Raw genomic sequence first — 23681 nt, forward strand, 5'->3', positions numbered from 1 at the left:
GTCTTTGCTCCCTTCTAGATTGGTATCATAAAATGGCTTATATGGAAAATCTGGTGAATGATGGTTTGGAGAATCTAGATCGTGGTGGAGGCAAGTACTCCGTGTGTCTTTCCTAAAAGAATAATCAATGTCATTCTGACAAGAGCTCACTCATGATCCATTTACCTTAACATTATCTCAGGGCTGAAAGATTCTGGAAACTTGCCCTGCTCCCTTCTAGAGCCCAACAGTGATTCCACAGCATCACTGTCAGTGGGAGGAAGGAGCATTTAGCTGCCCATCTTCCATCCATGTGCAATGCCAGAGTGTCCTTCTGTGTGCTCTGTGCAGCCCCAGAGAAGAGCAGAGAGGGAAGGAGCCAGGCCCAGGGCTGTGCCCCGGGGCTGAGCCTTTCACAGCTCCTTTGCTGACCCCAGGGAGCCTGAGCTGCTCCTGCTGCTGCTGCCAAGCCCTGGCCTCCACTGGGGCTGGGTTTAGAGCTGCTGGCAGCTCCAGGGAGTCCTTTCTCCCCTGACTGCCCCGCAAGGAGCTCCTTCCTTCCCAGTGTGGGCCCACCGCAGGCTCGTGGTCCCCCTGCCCCTGCTCCTGAGTGGAAGGCAGAGCTGAGGGAATTCCTTGGAGGGCACCAATCACCCAGGGCCACTCACTGTCACTCCAACCTGAGGGAGACGTGCCACACCTTTCTGTTAAGGTCCTCCTAGAAAGAAGAACCAAGGCAGAGGAGACAGGAAATCCCTGGAGGCTGCCAAACATCTGGACCAGATGCTGAGTGATCTGGAGAGACAGCGTGGTGGGTGCATTTCCCTCCCCCTTCCCCTGGGACTCAGCAACCAGGGGCGTTCCGTGCACATCTGGACAGGCTGTGCCTGGCACAGTGGGAAGGGATCCATGTCAGCCTCGCTGCCCTGCTGCTGCTCTCATGGCCTGCAGGCCTGTTTCCCAGCCTGGGCTTGCTGCAGCTTCTCCCCAGCCTCTGCAGGAAGGCATTTGGCACCAGCTGACAGGGAGCCCATACTGCACCATGGCCCATGCACACCCTGACATCCCCTGCAATTTCCTGGTCTCCAGGCAGATCAGGAGGGGTGGTGTTTTGGAGAAGGGAAGGTTCTTTCTACTTCCAAAAGTTCATCTGATTTCCTGATCATTCTCCATGACTTTGACCAGTATTGGGTCATGAAGATGGAACCTCCCCGATGGGGAAGAGTCCCATCTCATCCAGCTGTGCCTTTTGTTTCTCAAGCGATGAACCAAAAGTCTGTACAGAAGGTGGCTGTTCCAGAAAGAAGCAGTGGCCTAGTGCCAGCCTTTACTGCAGGAGGGCAGGCAGTTCCAGGCACTGGCACAGGAGGTAATTGCTCCAGTGTGTCCTGACAGGGCCTGACTGTCCCCTGGGGCTGGGGGAGCTGTCACGGGGCAGGGAGGGCCAGGGCTGGCAGGGGCTGCTCAGGGATGGGTTTGGCCCCTGTCCCTCCAAGCAGCGGCGGCCCAAGCAGCTGTGCTGGCCCCGGGCTCTCCTGCCGGCCTGCTGGGCTTTGTTGGGTGGCACAGCCTGTGCCAAGGGGCGGCAAGGTGCCTGCAGGCCCCAGAGAACGTCCTGGCCGTATCCACCGTGCTGCCAGCTCAGCAGTGCAGCACAGCGCAGGCTCACGCTCCCCATTGCTCCCACAGAAATGCTTGGCAAGTCCAGTACAGATGCTCTGAATCCACCGAGCACGCCAAGAGTTTTCTGCCCCCCGGATGTGCGCAGGTCCTGCATGATAGGCACGGTGGTGACACTGTTCACTGTGCCACTTTCTGTGGTCCTGTGCTATGTCGGGTTCCGCTGGTGGAAGGAACAGAAACCGTAAGTTGTTGCGGATTTCTACCCTCCAGCATCTTCAAAGGCTGCTGATAGGGAAGATTCCCAGTCATGCTGCAGTGGAGTTGTGGCCAGTCCATGGCTGTCCAAAGAACTCTGCTGAGGGTTCTGCTGCTGCCCAGTGCTTTCCTTGGCCTCTTCATTGCTGGGCCTTGTCCTGGGGGGCCGCTGGGGCTGCAGCCAGTGCTGGCTCCCCCTGAGGCTGCCTGGCCAGGAGCAGCCCCAGGGGCAGAGGGCAGAGGCACAGCAAGGTGGGGAGGAGAAAGAGCGGGGACGAGATGGCCCCTGAAAGGCAGAGGCGCTCTGGGGCCCGCTCCTGGCCAGGGAGCCTGCCCAGAGCCGTCCCCTGCTCGCCGGGGCCTCGAGGGGCAGCTGTCCAGCTGGGCCAAGGTGTGCCAGCCGCTCCAGCCGTGCTGGGGAGCCTTGCCAGCTCTGGGCCCTGCTGTGCAGGAGGGTCCCTGTGTGCCATGGCAGCTGGGGCCTCAGCCACTGCTCTCTCCACAGCAGTGCTGCCGCAGCTCCAGCATCCCGGCCGAGAAGGCGTGACTCCCCCTCGCCCCCAGGGAGCCCAGAGAGCGACGGGTCTGGCAGCTCTCAGACATCGCCTCAGCAGCAGCAGTTGCCCAAGAAAGCAGAGCCCCAGCGCTCCGTGCCTCCCCCACGGCCCCCCAGACCGGTTGTGATGCAGAAGCTTCCCGAGATCCCCCCACCTCCTCCCCTCCCGAGCCCCCCGCCCTGGTCCATCTAGGACTGGATGTGGTCCAGCCACGGCAGGGCACGGGCCACCAACAGCTTGGGGCACCTGCTCTCCTTTACAAATAACACCCTTACCTATGCACAACAACCAGAGTCTCTCTTCATACTGTTCTACCTTCAACAGGAAGGGCTGAAGATTCTTCCCTGTTCTGTTTCATCCTTTACCACTTAGATTTTCATACAGTTGGCTGCTGGCTGCATCTCTTAAAGGCTTTATTAGCACAGCACGTTTTACCCCACCTATCAGGGGAAAAAAAAATAAAAAAAATTATTCAGTTTAGACTTTGTTTTTAGTGTGGTTGGGCCACTCACATTTTGAGCAATTAATTTTCCATAGTACTTGCTCCCTTTTCCTTACTATTCATAAAAAGTTCATCTGGACTTAAAAAGCACCAGAATTACTGAGATTTCCCTCAATGCCCAGAAGGGAATCTAGCATAAAATATTCTCCCTGTGCACTGCACAACAAGAAATATTCAGAGGAAAATAGGGTGGCAGCTGAGGCTTGTGGAACTCCCAGAATACTGAGCCTGCAGAGGAGGCAAACAGCCCTGGCCTTGGTTGAGGGAACTTCTCACAGATTCCTCTGAGAATGTGGCACTCCAGGAGGGGAAAGCTTTTAAACCTTTCCCTTACCTTCCTCGTGGGCTAAAATGTAAGGCTCTTCCTGAGAAAAAACTGAGCTACAAACAATTCTTCATTCTTCGACAAAGCTACTCAGGTTCTGGATTTATCTTAAAAGAGCAAAACCAAATGGGGTCAGAAATTTCTCATCAAAGCCTGTTTGAAGAGAAACCCCACCATATGAAAGAAAATATTTATTAGCATCAGTTCATTCACAAGAAACCCAGCCCTGGATTGAGCAGCACTTTAAATGAACTTGAATTCACTTTCCTCACATATCAGCTGGTTTGGTTTGCTTTTTTTTTGCCCTAGAGAGAATATTCAAACTATTTGGTCTTGACAGGACTCCTTGGCTGGTCCCCAGACCCGGCTCCTCATGATGCCTTTCCTGGGCTGTTAATGCAGCCTGTTAGCAGCACCTGGCTTTGCCACCCTGCTCATGGTAGTGGGGCACAGCTGGTGCCACGGTCCCCTCAGGTGCCACGGTCCCCTCAGGTGCCACGGTCCCCTCTGGTGCCCCGGTCCCCTCTGGTGCCACAGTCCCCTCTGGTGCCACGGTCCCTCTGGTGCCACAGTCCCTCTCCTGCCCGTCCTGGTTTGTGGCATGTCTTTGCTGGTGGAGGATCCCTGCTTGTGCTGCTGCCTGTATTCAACAAGACCAGTCCTACTCGCTAGCCAAAGAGAGAGCAAAGTCACTGCTTTGGGCAGCTCCTTTGAGCGAGTTTAACGCTCACTCATCTCTATGCCAGACCCCTGAAAAGACACACAGCAACACATAAAGTCAGCTCATCGACAGAGGTGAGCAGGTCTGAGTGAACGGAAGGTCGGCTTTCAAGCACATTGGGTTTTTAATTTAGTGTAAGCACTCAATCGTTCACGAGCCTTACTTGCCCAAGTGGATTCTGCGATGCTGCTGTCTTGCTTGCGTTCAAGAGAAAGCCGAGGGGAGAAAGGAGTTAAGAAATGAGAGACGCACCTGGGGCGCAGGCTCGGCAGCCAGACGGAGCAGGGCGGCACCGGGCCGCTTTGCCGGAATCCCTTTTGGTGCCGGACAAAGGCGGACGCTGCTCGGCGAGCGACGCTGGAGCGGCGGCGGCCCCGCCCCGCCCGTCCCGCCCCGCCGCGGGCCGGGGCCGAGCGCTCGGCCGGGCGGGCGCTTGGGATGCTCGGGCAGCGCCGCGGGCCGGGCGGGCGCGATGGAGCCGCCGGAGGGCTGGGACCCCTACGGGCGGCCGGCCCGGCGCACGCAGTGGCTGGTCAGCGCCCTCGCCTCCCACTACGGGCTGGAGCGCGGCGTGGAGAACGAGATCGCCGTGCTGGCCACCGGCGATAACAATAACAATCATATCTATCTATCCTCTGCAACAATTGCCCTTTTCGTTAAACTTTTTAAAAGCTAAATATTGACTTAATTACTATTTTTGCACAACTTCGGGTATATAATGTTGCAGAGGAGAGATATGATTGTTATCTTAGCTAGCCGAAGGTCACTTCTGCCCTTGGATGAATCCTGGAGTGAAATGGACTGTTCCATCCCACCCCCCAAAAGATTGTGGCTCATCCCGCACCTCTGTACGTGCCCCTGAAGCATCGGAGTCTGTAACCCCATTGGCCCATGCCTTGTCCCAGCCCGCCTAGGAGCCCCTGATAAGGGGGCTCCGAGCGGCCATGCGGCCTCTTGGACTTTCTCCCCCGCTCTTGGACTTCCTTCCCTCCTGGGGCTTCCCCTCTCCTAAACCCTCCGTTTCTCCCTCCCCTCCCCCGTCCTCCTAAGCCCGGCCACGTGCTACGCCTGAGAGCACGAGGCTCGGGCATTCCTGGATCCCCAATAAACCTCTCCCCGCAAGAGCAAGCTTCAGAGATCTCTGCCTCCCTACACCCCCACCGTGCAGGAGAATAATCATCCCACAATATAACATATTGGTACTGAAACTACACTTACTACTCTTAAAACAATCAGGCGTATTTTACAGAGTTCCTTTAGCCAAGATGCAGAGCTCAAACCTTCAGATAAACTGTTTAGCTAGATTATTAATTGTAATCGAGGTGGCGTTTATTTCTTTACTGATTGAGCATTTTAACCTGTTGACTGCTTTAGTCTAATGGAAGAATTTAACTGAGGTATCTTTATCGGAACCTTCTGGGGAAAGTTCTATAATTGACTAGGTTGGAAAGGTCTATTAGGGCTTTGTATCAGCTAGAGATATGGTACCAGAGCTTGCAGTCTTGGCTAGAGCAACCCAGGCATTTGTCTTTGCTTAACCTATAGGTGAAAATTCAATACAAAATTTGAAACAAGAGAACACTGTAACAACAAGGGTACAAAAGTAACATGCATGTGAAAAAAAGAATATGTCCATAGTCTGGGGTTGTTTCTGGTGGGCAGTTTTCTTCTTGGCTTTGCAGTTTAGGTCTGAGCAACTGCCTCCTGGTTTGCACCTGCAAAGTCACTGCCATTTGTGAGGGTACTGCCAGATTCTGGTGCGTGGTAGGACTTTACATTCTTTGCTGGGACCCCTCTGAGTCCTTCGCCTGTAGAGACACAAGCAAACCCTCTCTCCCATGTTACAAGGTTGCATGGGCTTTCTATTTGTCCTGTGACTGAGGTTTTGATTAAGACTTTTATTTTTGGTTTTTTGTTGTTCAGAAAGTGTCTGTAAATGGGGATATCAAGCTGTCCTATACAGCAATTTGAAAAACTGTATGCGTATGGGGCTTTGCTGAACCTGTTTTGGGGTGTGGCCTGATACATTCCCCTCTTCTGTTTTAATAAGCTGCATTCTAGGGCCTCGGACGTCTTTTCTATGGTACTTCCCAACAGCTGGTAACCATAGGAAAAAGGGAAACTACTATCTTTTGCTGCTTTTAGGAATTTTCTCTCATCCAGAGATGGGACAGCTGTCCATTCTCTGGGACTATGAGGTTTGGATATATGCCTGTCTATCAGTTGGAGGTTATCAGTGCTTTTCTGGGCATTTTGGGAAACTGGAGTAGCAGGGCTGGTATTGGTAGGGGTAGTATAGTTCTTTGTGGATCCTGTATTTGTCATAGCAGCTGCCAGGTCTGTTCCTCTTTCCCTGGCTGCATGCTAAGCTGTAAGTCAGATGCAGCAGCTGCTGATAGCTGGGGTAGAGGGGCAGGAGGAGAGGTGTCTGTAAGCGAAGCCATCAGAGAGGAACCAGCGCGTGTGGAAGGACGTATCAAGGATGGGGCTGCAGCTGTGGAATGTGGATAAAGCATAGGAGAGGAAGCGGAGGCGTCCAGGGGCGGTGGGGGCGGCGGTGTGAGGGGAACTATTTGTTGCGTGGCTGGAAGGAGTTCCAGGCGGGTATTCGGCGAGGAGGGCTTTAGCGGCTAACCCGGAAGTGACTCGGGACTCCCCGGCCGTGGCAGCGGCGGTGGAACTCCTTCTGGTGGCTCTGGGGGTCCCACTGTTGCCGCCTCTGAGCTCACGGGTTCTGGTTGATTGCAGACCGCGGCACGGGGCGTGGGGGGAGTGGCAGGCTCCATCGGCGGCGCGGCAGAGGCGGCAGGAACTGGCCGGACCGGGGGCACCGCGAACCGCGCATGCGTGGGGCGCACCACGTGGTCCGCCGGCCGAGCCAAGATGGCGGCCGCGTCTGCCGCGCGGCCAGACCCCTCTGATGTCAGGCCCGCGCCGCGGGGAGGTTGCCAGGGGGCGGGGGGTGGCGGGGTGGCGGCGCGGGGCCCCGGGGTGTCCCCCCGCGGCCGGGGCTCAGGCTGGGGTGGGGACACCGGTCTTCCCGGTGGATTTTCCCACGTGGCCAAGATTGAGGGCATGGCCACACGCTCTCCCGGCGCGGGCGGTGGCGGCAAGGCGGCCGCGGCAAGCGCCGGTTCGAGTGTTTGTAGAAACGCGGCGAAGCCTCTTTGTAACAGGCCAGCAAAAGTAGCAACCACCACTACTAGAGGGGTTTCGGGGGGAGCCGGGGCGGGCAGAAGCCCCATGGAGTGCGGCGGGATCAGGGCAGCCCCGGCCGCCGGGCCCGCAGCCACCGAGCCAATGCGGGCCGGCACAGAACGGCGCAGGGTGGGGATTGGGGGGGTGCGGGGGGGGGGGGGTCACGGGGGCGGGTGATGGGGGCGTGCGGCACGGGGATGGAACGGGGCCGGGGCCGGCCGCGGCGGTTGGGGGGAGGGTCGCGGCGGAAGCGGCAGGGGTGGGGGCGGCCGCGGGGGCCGGCGCCCGGCGGCACGGGGCGGGGGTTGGGCGGGTTGCGGGGGGGGTCGCAGGGGCCGGGGTGGGGGCGGCCGCGGCGGTTAGGGATGGGGTCACGGCAGGTAGGGGAGGGACGGGGTGGAAGGGGATCGCGGTGGGTCGTCAGCAGCCGCGCAGGCCGGCCACATGGCCGGGACTGGCTTTCACAGAACGAACGATTCAGCCACCGCTCTAAAAGCTGGGAGCAAATCACAAGCATTGGGGTCTCTTCTGTAAATGTCAATAAAAACCTTATCACCTACTGAGTCCCAGAATTCTTTGGTAATAGCGGCTGACCGTTCAGCATGAGGGAAGAGGGGCAGGACCCATTCCAGGAGATTTTTTAACTCTTTCTTAGGCAAAGTACTGTCATGACTACGTAAAAGATGGTTAAATTGCTTATAGAGATCTCTATCTTCAGCAGAGTGGGATTGTCCCATATTTTAGACCTGTGTAGCTCACCTCGAGTTCGCAAAAGAGAGACTCTCTCCTCAGGGGTCTGCACAGGTCCCCTCAGAGCTCCGGACATCTCTCCGGATGGCTTTTCCATGCTCGGAACCTTCAGACCTCCGCCCTCGGGGCTTCCAGCGCAGGAAGTGCTAGGCAGTGCTCTGTGCGCTCTCTTAATGTGGCCACGTGCCACCAGCTCACAGCTCGGGTTTGCTGCAGCTCCGCAGCGGTTCCTTGCTCGGGCAGTTCCAAGAGCTCCAAAAGCTCGCTACTAATGGGCTATGGTGCTCGAGGGTAAATTGCCTCAGCAAATCTTTAAAGGCTTCTACGTTGCTTAGCAACGACAGCCTGTGCTCAGAGCGAAGAGGAGGCTATCACAGGTAATTACCATGCATGGAGGTGTCGAGATGCGTGGATTCCTTTTCCTTCCAGGTTGGACGCCAGTTGTGAGAAGAGTAATCTCCTGCACAGTGGGGGTGTAGGGAGGCAGAGATCTCTGATGCTTGCTCTTGGGGAGAGAGGTTTATTGGGGATCCAGGAATGCCCGAGCCTCGTGCTCTCAGGCGTAGCAAATGGCCGGGCTTAGGAGGATGGGGGGAGGGGAGAGACAAAAGGAGAAGGGTTCAGGAAAGGGGAAGCCCCAGGAGGGGAAGAGGGGAGGAAGTCCAAGAGAGGGAGGAAGTCCAAGAGCGGGGGAGAAAGTCCAAGAGACCGCATGGCCCCTCGGAGCCCCCTTATAAGGGGCTCCTAGGTGGGCTGGGACAAGGCATGGGCCAATGGGGTTACAGACTCTGATGTTTTAGGGGCAGGTACAGAGGTGCAGGATGAGCCACAATCTTTTGGGGGGTGGGATGGAACAGTCCATTTCACTCCAGGATAAGGACAGAGTGACATTCGGCTAGCTAAGAAAACAATCATATCTATCTATCCTCTGCAACAATGTAGGAAAGAAATTAGGGAAGCTGAAGCTCAGTTTGAACTTAAAATGGCAACTTCAGTAAAGGCTAATAAAAATTGTTTTTATTAATATATTAATGGTAAAAGGAAGGGTAAGGTCAACCTTTGTTCTTTATTAGATGTGGAAGGGAATTTAATAACTGCAGATGGAGAGAAGGAAGAGGTGCTTAATGCCATCTTTGCCTCAGTCTTTAGTGAGAAGACAATTTGCCTTCAGGACAATTGTCCTCCTGGGCTGGTAGATGGTGTCAGGGAGCAGAGTGGGCCACTGTTATCCAGGGGGAGGCAATCAGAGAACTGCTGAGCTGCTTGGATGTTCATAAATCCATGGGACCAGATGGGATCCACCCCAGGGCGATGAGGGAGCTGGCAGATGAGCTTGCCAAGCTGCTCTCCATCATTTTCCAGCAGTCCTGGCTCACTGGGGAGGTTCCAGATGACTGGAAGCTGCCCAATGTGATGCCCATTCACAGCAAGGGTGGGAAGGAGGATCCTGGTAATTACAGGCCAGACAGCCTGACCTCAGTATCCAGTAAGGTCATGGAGCAGTTAACACTGAGTGTCACCACACAGCACTTACAGGATGGCCAGGGTGTCAGACCCAGCCAGCAGGGGTTTAGGAGGGGTAGGTCGTGTTGGACCAACATGGTCTCCTTTCATGACCAGGTGACCCTCCTGGTGGATGAGGGACAGCCTGTGGATGTGTCTATTTGGACTCCAGCAAGGCCTTTGGCACTGCCTCCCACAGCACACTCCTGGAAAAGCTGCAGCCCACGGCTGGGACAGGAGCACTCTGTGCTGGGCTCAGAACTGGCTGCATGGCCGGCCCAGAGAGTGGTGGTGAGCGGTGCTGCATCCAGCTGGGGACAGTCACCAGTGGTGTCCCTCAGGGCTCTGTGCTGGGCCAGCTCTGTTCAATGTTTTTATTGACCACATGGATGTGGGGATTGAGCCTTTCATTAGTAAATCTGCAGATGACACTAAGCTGGGAGCGTGTGTCCATCTGTTGGAAGGTGGGAGGGCTCTGCAGGGAGGCCTGGAAGGGTTGGAGGGATGGGCAGAGTCCAATAAGATGAAGCTTAGTAAATCCAAGTGCCCATCCCTGGATTTTGACCACAAACACCCCCTGCAACATTACAGGCTGGAGATGGTGTGGCTGGTCAGTGCCCAGGCAGAAAGGGACCTGGGGGCACTGGTCGAAAGCCCGGTTGAACATGAGCCAGCAGTGTGCCCTGGTGGCCCAGAAGGCCAATGGCTCCTGGCCTGGATCAGGAATGGTGTGGCCAGCAGGAGCAGGGCAGTGATTCTTCCCCTGTACTTGCCCTGGTTGGGCAGCACCTCAAGTGCTGTGTCCAGTTCTGGGCCACCCAGTTTGGGAAGGTCATGGAGGACCTGGAGCATGTCCAGAGAAGGGCAGCAAGGCTGGTGATGTGCTTGGAACACAAGTCCTGTGAGGAACTACTGAGGGAGCTGGGGTTGTTTAGCCCGGAGAAGAGGAGGCTCAGAGGTGACCTTACCACTCTCTACACTCCCTGAAAGGTGGTTGCAGTCAAGTGGGGGTTGGTCTCTTTCTCCTCACAGCAGCTGACAGAACCAGAGGACACAGTCTTATGCTGCACAAAGGGAAATTTAGATTGGATATTAGGAAAAATGTTTTTTATGGAAAGGGTGATAAAGTACTGGAATTGTCTGTCCAGGGAGGTGATGGAGTCAGCATCCTTGGATATGTTTAAAAAAAGACTGGATGTGGCACTCAGTGCCATGGTTCAGCTGAAGTGGTGTTAGGGCATGGGTTGGATTTGATGACCTTAAAGATCTCTTCCAACTCCATAATTCTGTGTTTCTGTGATTATGTGACATCACAGAGCAGGCTGTGACATCACAGGATGCCTGTAGGACATCACAGAGCAGGCTGTGAGGTCACAGAGTGTGCTGTGACATTATAGGGTGGCTGTGTTACATCACTGAAGGTGTTGTGACATGACAGGATGGGTCTGTGAGGCCAAGAGGTGCTGTGTGACATGATAAGTGGGTTTTGCCATCACAGAGCAGGCTGTGACATCACAGAGGAGGTTGGACATCACAGAAGAGGTTGTGATGTCACAAAGCTGTCTATGACATTTCAGGCTGGCTGTGTGTCATCACAGAATGGGCTGTGAGGCTACATAGAAGACTCTGCCATCATAGAGAAGGCCTCTGTGACATCACAGTGCAGCTGTGTGATGTCACAGAGAAGGCTGAGACAATAGAGAGTGGGTTGTGCCATCACAGAGCTGACTGTGAAATCACAGAGCAGGCTGTGACATTAAAGGGTGACTGTGACTTCACAGGCTGGGCTGTGACGCCACAGGGCAGATTTTGTGACATCACAGAGCAGATTGGGACCTCAAAGAGTAGGCTGTGACATCACAGAGCAGCTGTATGAAATCCCAGGTGGCCTGTTACATCTCAGAGTGGGCTGTGTGACATCGCAGGGGCTGTGTGACATCACTGGGGCTGTGTGACATCGCAAGGGCTGTGTGACTTCACAGTTGGCTGTGTGACATCACTGGGGCTGTGTGACATCACAGGGCCTGTGTGACATCCCAGGGGTCCTGTGACATTACGGGGGCTGTGTGACATCACAGGAGCTGTGTGACATCGCAGGGGCTTTGTGACATCCCAGGGGCTGTGTGACATCTCAGGGGCTGCGTGATTTCGCTGAGGAGGTCACTCTGCCCCAGTTTCCCCCAGAGAAGTCCAACACTGCTCATGCACAGGGGGGTCCCCTGTCCCCCCAGGTCCCCCCGCCCCCCTCGCCACAGCCTCCCCCAGAGGATGTTCCACCAGATCAACCCCAGAGCCCGACACAGGGACGGGGGCTGGGGCTGTGGGGGTTGGGACGGGGGGACAGGGACCCCCTGGCAGTGTCCCTGTGTCCCCCAGGGCCAGAGCCTTGGCCAGGGCTCCTTCACCCTGTTACCAACGAGGGCTTGAGAGCGCTGAAAAGTCCCCAGCAAGGGAGCAGCAAAAACCAGATTTAGTATTAAGTGACAGCACCACAAAGTTCCTTGGCAAGAGTCACTCTGCTCCTGACTGAACACTTCACACTTAAGGCACCCCTAGGAAACAAATCAACCACAAATCCAAACAAAATCCAGGCAATCAAACTGAAATGATCAGAGAACTGTCCCTGTATGTGGCACAGGGACACATAGAACAGTGAGGGCAAGGATAAAAGGAATATGGGCCAAAAGCTGAACAGAGCTCAAATTTAACAGGACTTAACTTATACCTTAACCTTAACTTCTACCTTCAACTTCAAAATTTAGCAAAAGAACAGATATTAACAGTATTTAACATAACTTATAACCTACGACTTTTCAATTTAACAGAGGAATATCATTTAACAGTATTTAGCTCAGCTTATAACTTATAGCAAAAAACAACTCTTAGCAGCATTTAACTTAGCTTAGGCTGCATCACTTGACCTCACTTACAGGCCTGACAGGCTCAGCTATCCAGGGCACTCAGAGCCCTCAGAGAGCAGCATTTCTGCCACATTCCCCAGCACAGGCACTCCTGTGTGCACACAGACACAGAGAGTCAGTGCAAGGCACCTGTGAGAAATTCCCCTAAGGGCGGGGAAATGCTCCTTGAGGATGCTTTGGCATCTCCCCAGCAGGGAAGGGTTGAGCCTGGAGGAGTGGGGGGATCGGCCCAGGCTCCCTCGTTGTTTCGGGATCCCCGAATTCAGCAAATGGGAGAGTTCCCGGCTCGGAGAGGCCCCACTCAGAGGGAGTCGCTGGCCCAGGAGAGCTCCAAGGGCTCCTTTTGGAGCGCTGTTTGTAGGGCCCCTAGAGAGGGGCTGCAGTCCCAGCCATGTTTCATCCTGGCAGCACTTGGCATCAACAGCTTTCTTTGGCAGGGTGAGAACAGGGATGTTGTGCCACTGAGGGGACACAAACAGTTCCAGGGCTGCTCCTAAAGTAACCAGGAGCTGGCTGGGCAGCAGCAGTGCCTGGAGCAGAGCGTGTTTGTGATGAGCTCCAGAGGAGCTGAGCCCAGGGGCTGTTGGCCAAGACCGAGGCCCAGTGAGGATTTCTCAGCTGGCAGGGCAGCCTGAGAAGGGGAGGAGGGAATGCACCAGCACAGGAACCATGGAAACAAGGAGCCATTGTGACACTGTGGGGCCTGTGAGACCAAGGAGCCATTGTGACACTGTGAGGCACCATGGGACAATGGACACCATTGTGACACTTGGGGGACAGATTGGATCATGGAGACCATTGGGATACTATGATACCCAATGGAATCAGCAAAGCATTGTGACACTCTGAGGCCTCATGGAACCAGTGAGACCATTGTGACCCTGGGGTCCCCACAGAACCAAGAGGACCATTGTGACACTGTGGGGCCTCGTGTCATCAGTGGTCCATTGTGACACTGTGGAGCCAAAGGAGACCATTGTGACACTGCAAACCCCCATGGTCCAAAGGTCCATTGTGACATTGTGGGCCTCATGGATCAGAGGACTCATGTGTCATTGTGGGGCCTGGGGAACCATGGAGACCATTGGGACACTCCATGGCCTCATGGAATCATTGGAACCATTGTGAAACTAGGAGGTCTCATGGAACCCAGGGGCTATTGTAACACTGTGGGGCCCCATGCAACCAAAGGAACACAGAACAGGTCTGGCTGGTTTGGCCTCCCGTGGACTGCCTGACTGGTCCAGCTGACCTTGGCATGTTAAAGGTTTCTTCTCTGCTACTGGGGCTCACTGGGACAGGAAACACTGGGGCTCCCTGCTTTCCTTTCAGTGGAAAAGAACTCTCCTTCTCCTCCAAGTGCCCATGGCCAGAACTGGGATTTTACGTCCAAGTGTCCTTTTATCCAGGGATTGTTCCCATAGGAATATTGCCAGGACAAGTCTGGTTGACAGTGGTTTCATGAGGGTCACCTCTCATCTGTGCCCAAAACACTGGGGAAGGCTCCATGCTTTCCTTCCTATGGGAAAGAATTGTCCTGTTGTGTGTTTTTCTTTAGTTTGATATTTGTTCTGTGTATGTTCAACCCCCAACCCCTAATCTCCTCCCTTGCCCAGTTTTCAATCTTCCCAAGCCCTTCCCTACCCGGCTCCTCTCCAAGTTGTCAATCCTCCCTTTCCCTGCCCCTTTCCCCAGAACATTCCCTGTCACTCCTCGTAGCCTCCTCCCCTGCTTCCAGAGCATTCCCTGTCTATTTAGTGAGGCTCAGCATCCTTTTGGTTACTTTGTGTTACTCCACTGCCCTGTTTCCCCTGATAGGTTTGTGCTATGTTAGTCCCTCCTCAGACTCTTCCCCAGGCGTACCCTCAGTGGTTGCTGTTCCTATACCCCGCCTCTTGAGTTCTGGTATAAAACCTTTGTTCGCCCTCCCCAGAGGGTCTTGGGGCTCACTGAATGAAACCATCCTGTTCACCCCCAAGTCCCGTGTTGCCTCCCCACGCCAAGTGGGACTGCAGAGCTTCACAGGGGGAGCAGCCGCCCGTTCTCTTCCCTCTCACCCCCCAGCACGCCACTGCTCGGGGTATCGCGGCAAGAGAGGCTGCCCGCATTGCAACACTGTCCTGCTTCTCCAGGTGCCCATGGCCAAAATTGGGATTCTGTCTCCAAAATTCCCTATATCCAGAGGCTGCCTGCAGACAATCTGCCATTCCTGACAAGTCTGGCTGACCTTGGCCTTGTGAGGCTCTCATCTGCCTTCCAAACACTGGGGCTCTGTGCTTTGCTTCCTATGGAACAGAACTCTTCTTATCCAGGTGCCTATGTCCAGAATTGGGATTACACCTCCAACATTGCCTGGTGTGAAAGACTGGAGGAGATTGTTGGCTGGAAACATTTTGTGTGTGGGGGAGGAAGGGGCAGGTCCAGCCTTGCCCTGCCCTGGAGCCCCAGCACTGCCCTGCCCTGGAACCCCAATCCCCCCAGAGCCTCTATCCCAGCCCAGCAGTGTCTGCCAGTCCCTGGCACAGCACAGGCAATGCTCCACAGCCACCTCTGGAGCTCCCAGCCCAGCTCCTGAGTGACCAAATGACCCCAAGTCCTCCCTGGGGCTGGGGCAGCAGAACTCAGAGGCACCAGCAGCTCCAGCTGGGAAATGGAGTGTGGGATGGGGCTGTGAAAGCCCTGCCTGGACTGTGCCAAGCAGGACACACAAGCCCTGACCCTCATCCCCCAAGCAACTCTCTCAAGGAGACATTTAAAAGGAATTACAATAATTTGTGTACTCTGAGTTAGATTCACTGGAGAAATAGTGCCCCAAAGCTCATTAACACTCAGAATACTTGAACAAGCCAAGCCTCTTGGAATAATTTGATTTAAGTTTTCAAATATTTTGTGATTAATTAGGCAGGCTTTAGTAGTGTATTCAAAGTGAATGCTTTATTTTTACAAAGACACAGAAAAGATTTGTTAGGTCCTGTTTCATCTTTTTATTCCACATAAATGAATATGTGCAATCTCCACTTGACACTGAATTCAAGTACCTCCTCATACAGTTGAAATAGATATGAAAATCAAGACCCTTGATGGCTGACAATCCATCAGACTCTGTCCCTACCCCCACCCCACCATTTCCCCCATCCAAGCCCTGGCACTCAGAGCAGCCTTGTGCAAATCTGAGCTCCCTCCAGCCCATGCTGCACCTGCAGGTTTCAGCTCCTTGGCTCCAACCCCCACCTGCTTTCCTTGGAGTAAGAGCTGCCTGAGACACAGAGGGATGTTCAATTCTTGTCAGCCAACAAAGCCAAGGGAAGGCACAGCTCCATCAAATGCAGAAGTCATTCCTCTGCTGGCTATTAAATCCACTTTGCACAGTAGCCAGTCTCAGAGCAATGGAAAACACTTTCTGTACCCAGCACAGATCCCAAGGTCCCCCCAAACCCTCCCTGCCCCGATTCTGCCCAAATTTGCTCTTTCCACACACGAGTCACGTGCTGAAGTCAGAAGCTCCCTCCATGCCCAGAGGGGGGAAAAGAGAGAAAGTGGATGAAGAGCTCTCCTGTGCAGAGCCAAGGTCCCAAGTGCCCCTGCAGTGGAAACCACAACTCATCAGGTTTGTGTCCTTTGGGCTCAGGGATGGTGACACTCAGAGGCACAGAAAGGTTTCTTGCCAACAAACAGGAGTTGAACATTTGAACAATTTAATAACCATCACAGACTTTCCTTTTTCTTGGAACTGTTTAAACCTGCTCTGGACTGAAAACCCAGAAAAACACTGGCAGCTCACACCTGTGGCCCACTGAGGTCTGGGACCCTGCATTCCAGTGCCAGAGGGACTGAGAAGAGACCGAGTGAGCCAACTACAACCCACAGAAAGGACTTTCTGAATTGCCATCTCTTCAGAACTCTGAGGGGGTTTATTTCATATTATTCATGCTTGTGAACACTTTACTTGTTAAATAAACTGGTTTTTCCACTTTTCTCCAGGGAAATCTTCTCCTGAAATAGTAGGGAGAGGGGCTGCTTGAACTTGATTTGTAGATGGACTTCTTTTAGAGGTTTCCTCACAAAATTTGCCCTAAACCAGGACAAACAGTCACAATTGTGCCACTTCACCAGTGGCACAACTCCCCAGCCCCCCAGGAAAAGAGAGGACATGTAAAGTTATCCAAACATTTGGCCTGCTTTGCTGCAAAAGTCGTGCTGCACACACAGTGCAGTGTGGAAAGCCAAGAGAAGCTGCAGCAGGTGGCAAATCTTGGGACAGAAGCTCGACCTTGTTCTCCATGAGAGGTTCTTGTCAAGAGCAGACAGGAGAAGATTCCTGGAGAAGTGGAACAACTTTGCAGAAGTGCAATGAAAATGAAAGAAAGTATCTAAGATGTTTTCCTCTTTCTTTCTATGCTCTCCTTTTCCATGTTGCACGACTTCTCCATGGCATGAATTCCAAATGGATCTCACCTCTAAGATGGGTCACTTAGCAAGTTATAAACACTGAAAAATACCATGAGCTACACGCAGTTTTCCTTCCCCTGTTTTTACTGGAAAGCAACGCTGGAGACATCAGTGCAGTGCTTGGGTCAGGTAGGAATCCTACAGCAAGGGAATGTGCCCCAAGGGTGTTTGAGCCTCAGCAAGGACAATGCACAGCACCGACACAGCAGAGGGGATTCCTCTGCCAGTGTGCAGGAGTCAGGACTCTGGATCTGGGCTCCACACTGCAAAGTTCCCGTGTCTGGACAGACGAAGGGGCTGTCCCCGGGGCGCGCGGGGCTCGGCCGTGGGGCTCGTGGGGCGAGCGGGGAACGGACACGCGGACAAACGGCCTCGGTGCTTCAGTTGCAGAGGCAGCAGCGGCGGCGGCGGCAGCAGCGGCGGCAGCAGCGGCAGCAAAAGCAGTTTTTCTCTTCTTTCTCTTTCTCTTCTCTCTTTCCCGCTGTCGGACACCTTCCCCTCGGTGTCCTTCCCCGGTGTCCCTCTCCTCTCCCCGCCTCCTTCTCCCCATGCCCGGCCGGGCCATGCCCCCGGCCCGCCCCCGGCCCCGGGCGGGGCTGCCCCGTCCCCGGCCCCGCCCGCCCCGCCGCGGTCTCGCCTCCGCCCGGCTCTGGCCGTGCTGGCGGTGGCGCTGCCGGGCGGGCATCAGTGCCTGGGGCTGGGCCGGCATCGCCGCCCTTTGGCTCCGCCTGGCCCGAGCCCGGCCCCGGCCCCGCCGCAGGGTCCGGCCCCGGCGCCGGCGCCTCCCGGGCCCCGCGGAGGACACACGCGGCACGGCCGCTCCCGCCGCCCCCGCTGCGGCTTCCCCGGCCCGAGCTCCGCCGCTCGGCAGCGCGGCCGCCGGCCCCGAGCCTCCCGTGTCCCGTTGCAGAGACCGAAGGCCTGGGGATGGCCGGCCCGAGGCGCTCGGGGGGCGCTCGGGGGCCGCTCCTGGCCCCGGGCCGAGCGCTGACAGCCGCGTCCCGCCCGCAGGGAAGGCGCAGGAGGCCCTGCAGGAGCGGTACCGAGTGGGTTCGCTGCTGGGGCGCGGCGGCTTCGGCAGAGTGTTCGCAGCCACGCAGCTCTCGGACGGCGCCCCGGTGAGCGGCGGGGCCGGCGGCGGGCATGGAGGAGGAGGAGGAGGAGGAGGAGGAAGGAGGGAGAGGAGGAGGAGGAGGAAGGAGGAAGGAGGAGAAGGAAGCAGGAGGATGGGGCTCGGCAGGGCGGGCGGCGAGCTCAGCCCGCTGCTGCCTTTGGCTTGCAGGTGGCCATCAAAAGGGTGCCACGGAACCGCGTCCGGCGCTGGGGCGAGCTGGTGAGTGAGCGGGGCCAGCGGGAACAGCCGGGCCGTGCCGGGCGGGGATGAGGCGAGCCCCGGCATGGGGGAAGCCACCAGGACGCCTCGATGGGGAGCGGGCGTGGGGCCAGCGCAGGGCGCAGAGCATCCCGGGCTGGCTGAGGGGTTCCCCTGCCCTGGCACGACATCAGTCCCACTGGTGGCACCGTGGTCCTCCCGCAGCCCGACGGCACCAGCGCACCCCTGGAGATCGTCCTGCTGGACAAGGTGTCCACCGGCTTCCCTGGTGTGGTCCAGCTGCTGGAGTGGTTTGAGCTCCCCAACAGCATCGTGATGGTGCTGGAGCGGCCGGAGCGGTCTCAGGACCTCCTGCATTTCATTCGGGCACGGAGGTTCCTGTGTGAAGAGGTGGCACGGGAGCTGTTCCGCCAGGTGCTGGAGGCCGTGCGGCACTGCACCAGCTGCGGGGTCCTGCACCGCGACATAAAACCAGAGAACATCCTGGTTGACCTGGCCACTGGCCAGGCAAAATTGATCGACTTTGGCTGTGGCACCTATCTGCAAGACACAGCCTACACTGACTTTGCAGGTGAGCCCGGGCAGGGGTGTGCTCCTGGTCCCATCATCTCATGGCCCAACATCTCACAGGCCAAGCTGGGTGTGGCAGCGAGGATTCTCCCTTTTGCTGCCAGTCAGAGTACTGAGTCTTTACCTGAGCTGCTTTTGAGCGGGGCTGGGTGGGGAGGCATCTTCCAGCCCTGCTGGCAGTTTTTGCCCACCACTCTGCCTGGGGCTGGGGTTGGAGCAGCAGCAGCCAGCCTGACAAAAGCACCCGTGGGTGGGGGTAGCAGAGGAGGGGGCCAGGACCAGTGCACCAGCCAGTTTGGTGTGCAGGCGAGGGGAAGGGCTTGGACTGCTCCACTCACCTTGTTTTCATAATATTTTATGAAAACATAAAATATTGGCTTCATAATATTTTTGGGGCACTGCAGGCAGGGAGGATAAGGACCTGTTTATTCCCCCAGTCCTGAGTGGGTTTTTGCTTTACATGTCATGGTCAGGCCTTGCTGGGGCTTCTGCTGCCCTCTTCCAACACCAGTGGCTTCTTGTCCAGCCCTGAGTTTGTACACAATCCCAGGTGCTGGCGAGAGTGCAGTAGTCATCCCGTGTGCCACTGGGGCAGCCCCTGCATGCCCAGGGATGCTGGGGCCAGGCTCTGGAAGCAGCAGCATCCCCCTGATGAACTCCATCTGTATTCCACAGGAACACTGTCATACAGCCCCCCGGAATGGACCCGCTTGGGCTGGTACCATGGCGAGGCAGCAACGATCTGGTCCCTGGGCATCCTGCTGCACCAGATGGTCTGCGGGCAGCACCCTTTCAGGAGGGGCCGGAAGATCAGCTGGGACCATCGGCTCTCGCTGCCACAGCGGCTCTCTCCAGGTGGATCCTCATCTCTGGCCACGGGGGAACACCAGTGCTGGGAGACAGCAGCGGGCTCGTGAGCATCTCGCTCTGGCAGCCGCTGAGGAGGTGGCACATGTCCTGCTCTCCTGCTCTCCTCCACAGCAGGGAATTGATAGGAAAGTTTAGGCCCAGCTGGGAGCACAAAAGCAGCATGGCCTGGGCATGGGAAGAGTGGGGCAAAGCAGACAGGAGCCTTCTCTATCTGACCGGTGGTTTCTGGTTTCTCTGCCCAGAGTGCCAAGAACTTATCAGGTGGTGTTTATCCATGCACTTCTTGGACAGACCTTCCTTAGAAGACCTGTTCTGTGAACCATGGATACAGGATATTCACCTGTCATAGATGAAGAGAGAGAGAGCCTCATGCACACTTTGCTGCAGGGCCCTGGTAAGTTACAGCTCCACACATGCTCTGGCAATCAGAAGCAAGGAAACCCAGACTTTTTTCCTTGCCTATATCAATGCACTGGGGTTGTTGGGTGGGAACACGCAGCCCTTGTGCTGGAGCTGAGCTGCTCTGCCCAGCACTGGTGGCTGCCATCCAAGGTGGTTTTGCTTGTCCCAGTTGCCTGGCAGCTGGGGCCCTGGGCAGAGCCCTTACAGCCTGGTCTGACCCCCAGGGAAGGAGAAGGAGCCCCTGGAGAAGCTGTACCTGGTGGGGCTGCTGGAGACAGCGAGGACAACATCAAGGATGACAACCTCTTCCTCAACTTGGACACTGGCAGCTGAAGATGATGAACTTTTGGCACCTTCTCCAAAGCCAGGCTCCACAGTGAATTTGCAGATGAGTCCACAGCCGGGGAAATGCTCCCAGATTTGGGCATTGCTCAGACTGGCTGGGAACAAAAGGTTCCCCCTGTGCTGGGGCAGATGCAACTTCAGTCGGCTGCCCAGCTGCTTTTTGGCAGGGCTGGGGGCATGGGTTGGGGTGGATACAAAATGGGAGTTGGCTCCTGGCCCTGCTAACAGCCCCTACCACCCAGCATGGCCTGGGCTGAGGCTGGGGCTGGGGCAGCCAGCCCGACACAAACAAACCCCCATGGTGGGAGCAGAGGTGGGACTCCAGAACCTGTGCAGGGGCTGCTTTGCTTTGCAGGCAAGGAATGGCTTGGCCTGCTCCACTGCCCTTGTTTGCTTTGTGATCACTGTTATTTTGGGGGATAGTTCAGGAGGGAAGAGAGAAAGTGTGGGCTTCTCTCCCCCATGGGTGGGATTTTCCCTAGCATGTGGGGGTTGGGCCTTCCTCAGACCCCTGACAGAGATAAGAGTTGTTTTCTTGTTTCCCCATGTCTCTAATCACTTTTCAACAGTTTGTTGTTTGTTTTTCTCGAGGAAGCGTTCAATGTAAGGTCCAGTCGGGATTGGGAAGCGCTTGGGAGCAGCTGCAGCGTGGATGGGCCGTGCTCTTGGAGAAGGCTGAGGACATCATTTGGGACCAGCTTTTCTCCCAGCAGAGGATGGCATGAGGTGAGTCCCCGTCTGCTTGGCATGGTGGGATCAGAGCTTTTGGGAGATGGCAACAAGCACAAGGAGTCTCCTGCTCTGGGCAGCTGCTGAGGGCTGGATGTGCTGTGGCTGGCTGCAGGCTGGGAATGTCCTGCCCTCCTGCTCTGCTCCCAAAGGCAGCAGTGATGGTCAGCTCTGGGCACGGCTCTGGGCACAGCCAGCATGGCCTGGGCTCTGTGGGCAGCTGGGACAAGGGGACAGGAGCCTTCAGCTGACGGGTGGTTTCTGGTTTCTCTCCTTGCAGCCAGGCTCTGCGGGTGCTGAGGCTGCTCTGGGCTCTGCCAGGGCTCTGATGGGCTCTGCCCTGGGCACAGCTGGGCTGGCTCTGCCCTCCCATTGCTCTGACAGATTGGATCAGACAAGCCTGTTTGAGCACAGTGCCTGAGCTTTCTGCTTTGGCAGGTGAGTGAGACTCTCCCGCAGGCCAGGAGATTGCAGCTGGGGACACACATCCAATTGGCAAGGACCCAAACTCTCCACAGTCCCAGCTGAACCCCTGAATCTCCGCAGGAATGCCTGGATCTCCACTATTCATTCTTCATTTCTTTTTGGCTGGAATTGTGCAGTTGCACTTTTTTCCTCCTCTAGAAGTGCCATGAGTGGCCAAAGCTGGCAAGTGAGCCGTGTTCCTGAGGCAGTGCAGTCTGGAGCTGATGGATGGAGAATTGCCCTTCCCACTTCCAAACCAGAGCAAAAGGCCGTAAGTGGGATTTTTCATCCGTAAGATACCCCTGACAATTTCAGAGGGAATGTGCAGCTCATTCCCAGAGTGAGAAGGAAGGTCATCTTCTAAAGGATTTGGGGTTTGACAGAGTTTAGATTCCCAGTCCTGTCTGGAGCTGGAAGGGCCCCAATCAATTTCCTATTGCTTTGACCACAATTTAAAATAACAATGTTGGAAACAAGCCCCAAAAACTTTAAAAAAGGCTGCTGAGGTCAGTAAGATGGATCCATGCCATCACACATTTACAATGTAAATAACTGAGTTCTCTTTTTAAAAAGATCATTTACCTCCTAATGCAAAGTTACAGAAGATGTTTCACTAACACTTGGATTTTATTTGTATCTCTTACAATTCATCTAATTGTTTTTTTTTTTTTCTTTTTCCTTTTTTTTTCTCTAAATAGAGGTCCTGGCCCTCTTGCAGCCAAAGGGGAAAGGGCCCCACCAAGCCTTGTTACCCACAGATAACATGGTAAAGCTGAACACTAAAGGACCTTGTGGGCATTATTCTGGAATTAAAAAGGTGCCAGCTCCATGGACAACAGAATTATTGTTCCTAACTTGAAGGAGATTGAGCAAAAAGAATGAAGAATTGTGTCACTAAAGTACTACTGATGTCTGTAATTTGTACCTTGATAGTCAGCCAGAACCTTTGTTTGCCAAAACACTACAGAGTTTCACCAAGGGATCAGTCATCAAAAATGTTTTGAAAATGTAAAGACTAAGGTAGCCAAAGCACTCAGTGTCACTAATTGCTGGGTATGTTCTCAGCTGAAGCTGGGAGGAATGGGGTTCCCTTGGAGGGCCCACCCTGTGGGGTGGCCAGAACTCTGTCAATGGGCTCTGCCTCGTAACGGAGTCAGTGAAGGGACAGTTACAGAAAACTGTGCTGTGGGACACAGGAATACAATGATCAGTGAGACAGGATTCACTCAGATTTCCCGTCAGGAGAAACCCAACCCTGTTATAGTTCTAGAGGCTACAGTGTCAGAAGATTTCTGTGCTTTAGCATCACTGCCAATGTCAGTAGAACTTGGGGTGCTGCAGCTGGTCAGTGTCAGTGTCACACCACTCCCAGCTGCAGGGCCACCATTTAGGCTCCTTCAGCAACAAGCACCCAGATGACTTAGGGCCCAGAGAACATTTTCCACCCAAAGAGTGCCTTGGGTTTCAGAAAGCAAAAGATTCTGGTTCACCCTGCGCCCCATGTGCGCTGCCCTGTCCTGTGGAGTTGACATGAATGAGCTGAATGGATTATTAGAATAGGTAGCAAATGATGCTGTTAAAATGTCCAATAGCACATCCTATGAGCTCCAACAAACACAAATGGGGACTCCAGAGAACCACATGGCCTCGGATTATCTTCTTGCTGGCCAAGGAGGAACCTGGGCTATCAGGGGACGGGGATGTTGCACTGCTAGCAGTGATGGGTTTGAAGGCCAACAGCCAGGAATCACCTTGACGGAAAGAGCAGTAGAAGAGTGGCAGAAAGAAGAAAATTCTTCTTGGTGGGATTGGCTTCATGGCTGCCAAATTAGAGGCTGCTGTGAAATGCATTCGTGGCAGGGCCTGTCATCATTGCAGTGTGTGCACTTGGTGAGTTGCTGGGACACTTTGTGCTGGGAAGTGGAGTATTGAGACCTTCCTTAAAAGATACAGTGTCAGACAAGAGAGGCATTTGGTAAATAAGGGAGAATGGCAACAATTTAGGCATGTTTTAAAAGGAATGTGAATAGCTCTGAGTAATGAACTTAAACTGCACTTAATTGTAGAACAAGAGGAGATGCCTTTTTGCTTAATACTTAAATGTAAGCTGTGTTACTGAAAGAATTGTTACGAAGGTTGTAGTTGATTGTAGGTCTCAGGACCAATCAAAGTACCAAGGCCTGA

At 55.0% G+C, this 23681-nt stretch overlaps 1 protein-coding gene across 1 annotated transcript; it reads left to right on the forward strand.

The window, feature by feature from the left end:
* The first annotated feature begins 8181 nt into the window (after nt 1–8181).
* Nucleotides 8182–19905, forward strand: LOC144247825 (serine/threonine-protein kinase pim-1-like). The gene is made up of 6 exons (XM_077789482.1): nt 8182–8201; nt 17472–17901; nt 18066–18116; nt 18321–18687; nt 19362–19541; nt 19799–19905. The coding sequence occupies exons 1-6, from the start codon at nt 8182–8184 to the stop codon at nt 19903–19905; spliced, it is 1155 nt and encodes a 384-aa protein (XP_077645608.1).
* The last annotated feature ends 3776 nt before the right edge of the window (nt 19906–23681 follow it).

Source organism: Lonchura striata, chromosome 34, assembly GCF_046129695.1.
Source record: "Lonchura striata isolate bLonStr1 chromosome 34, bLonStr1.mat, whole genome shotgun sequence".
Taxonomy (NCBI): domain Eukaryota; kingdom Metazoa; phylum Chordata; class Aves; order Passeriformes; family Estrildidae; genus Lonchura; species Lonchura striata.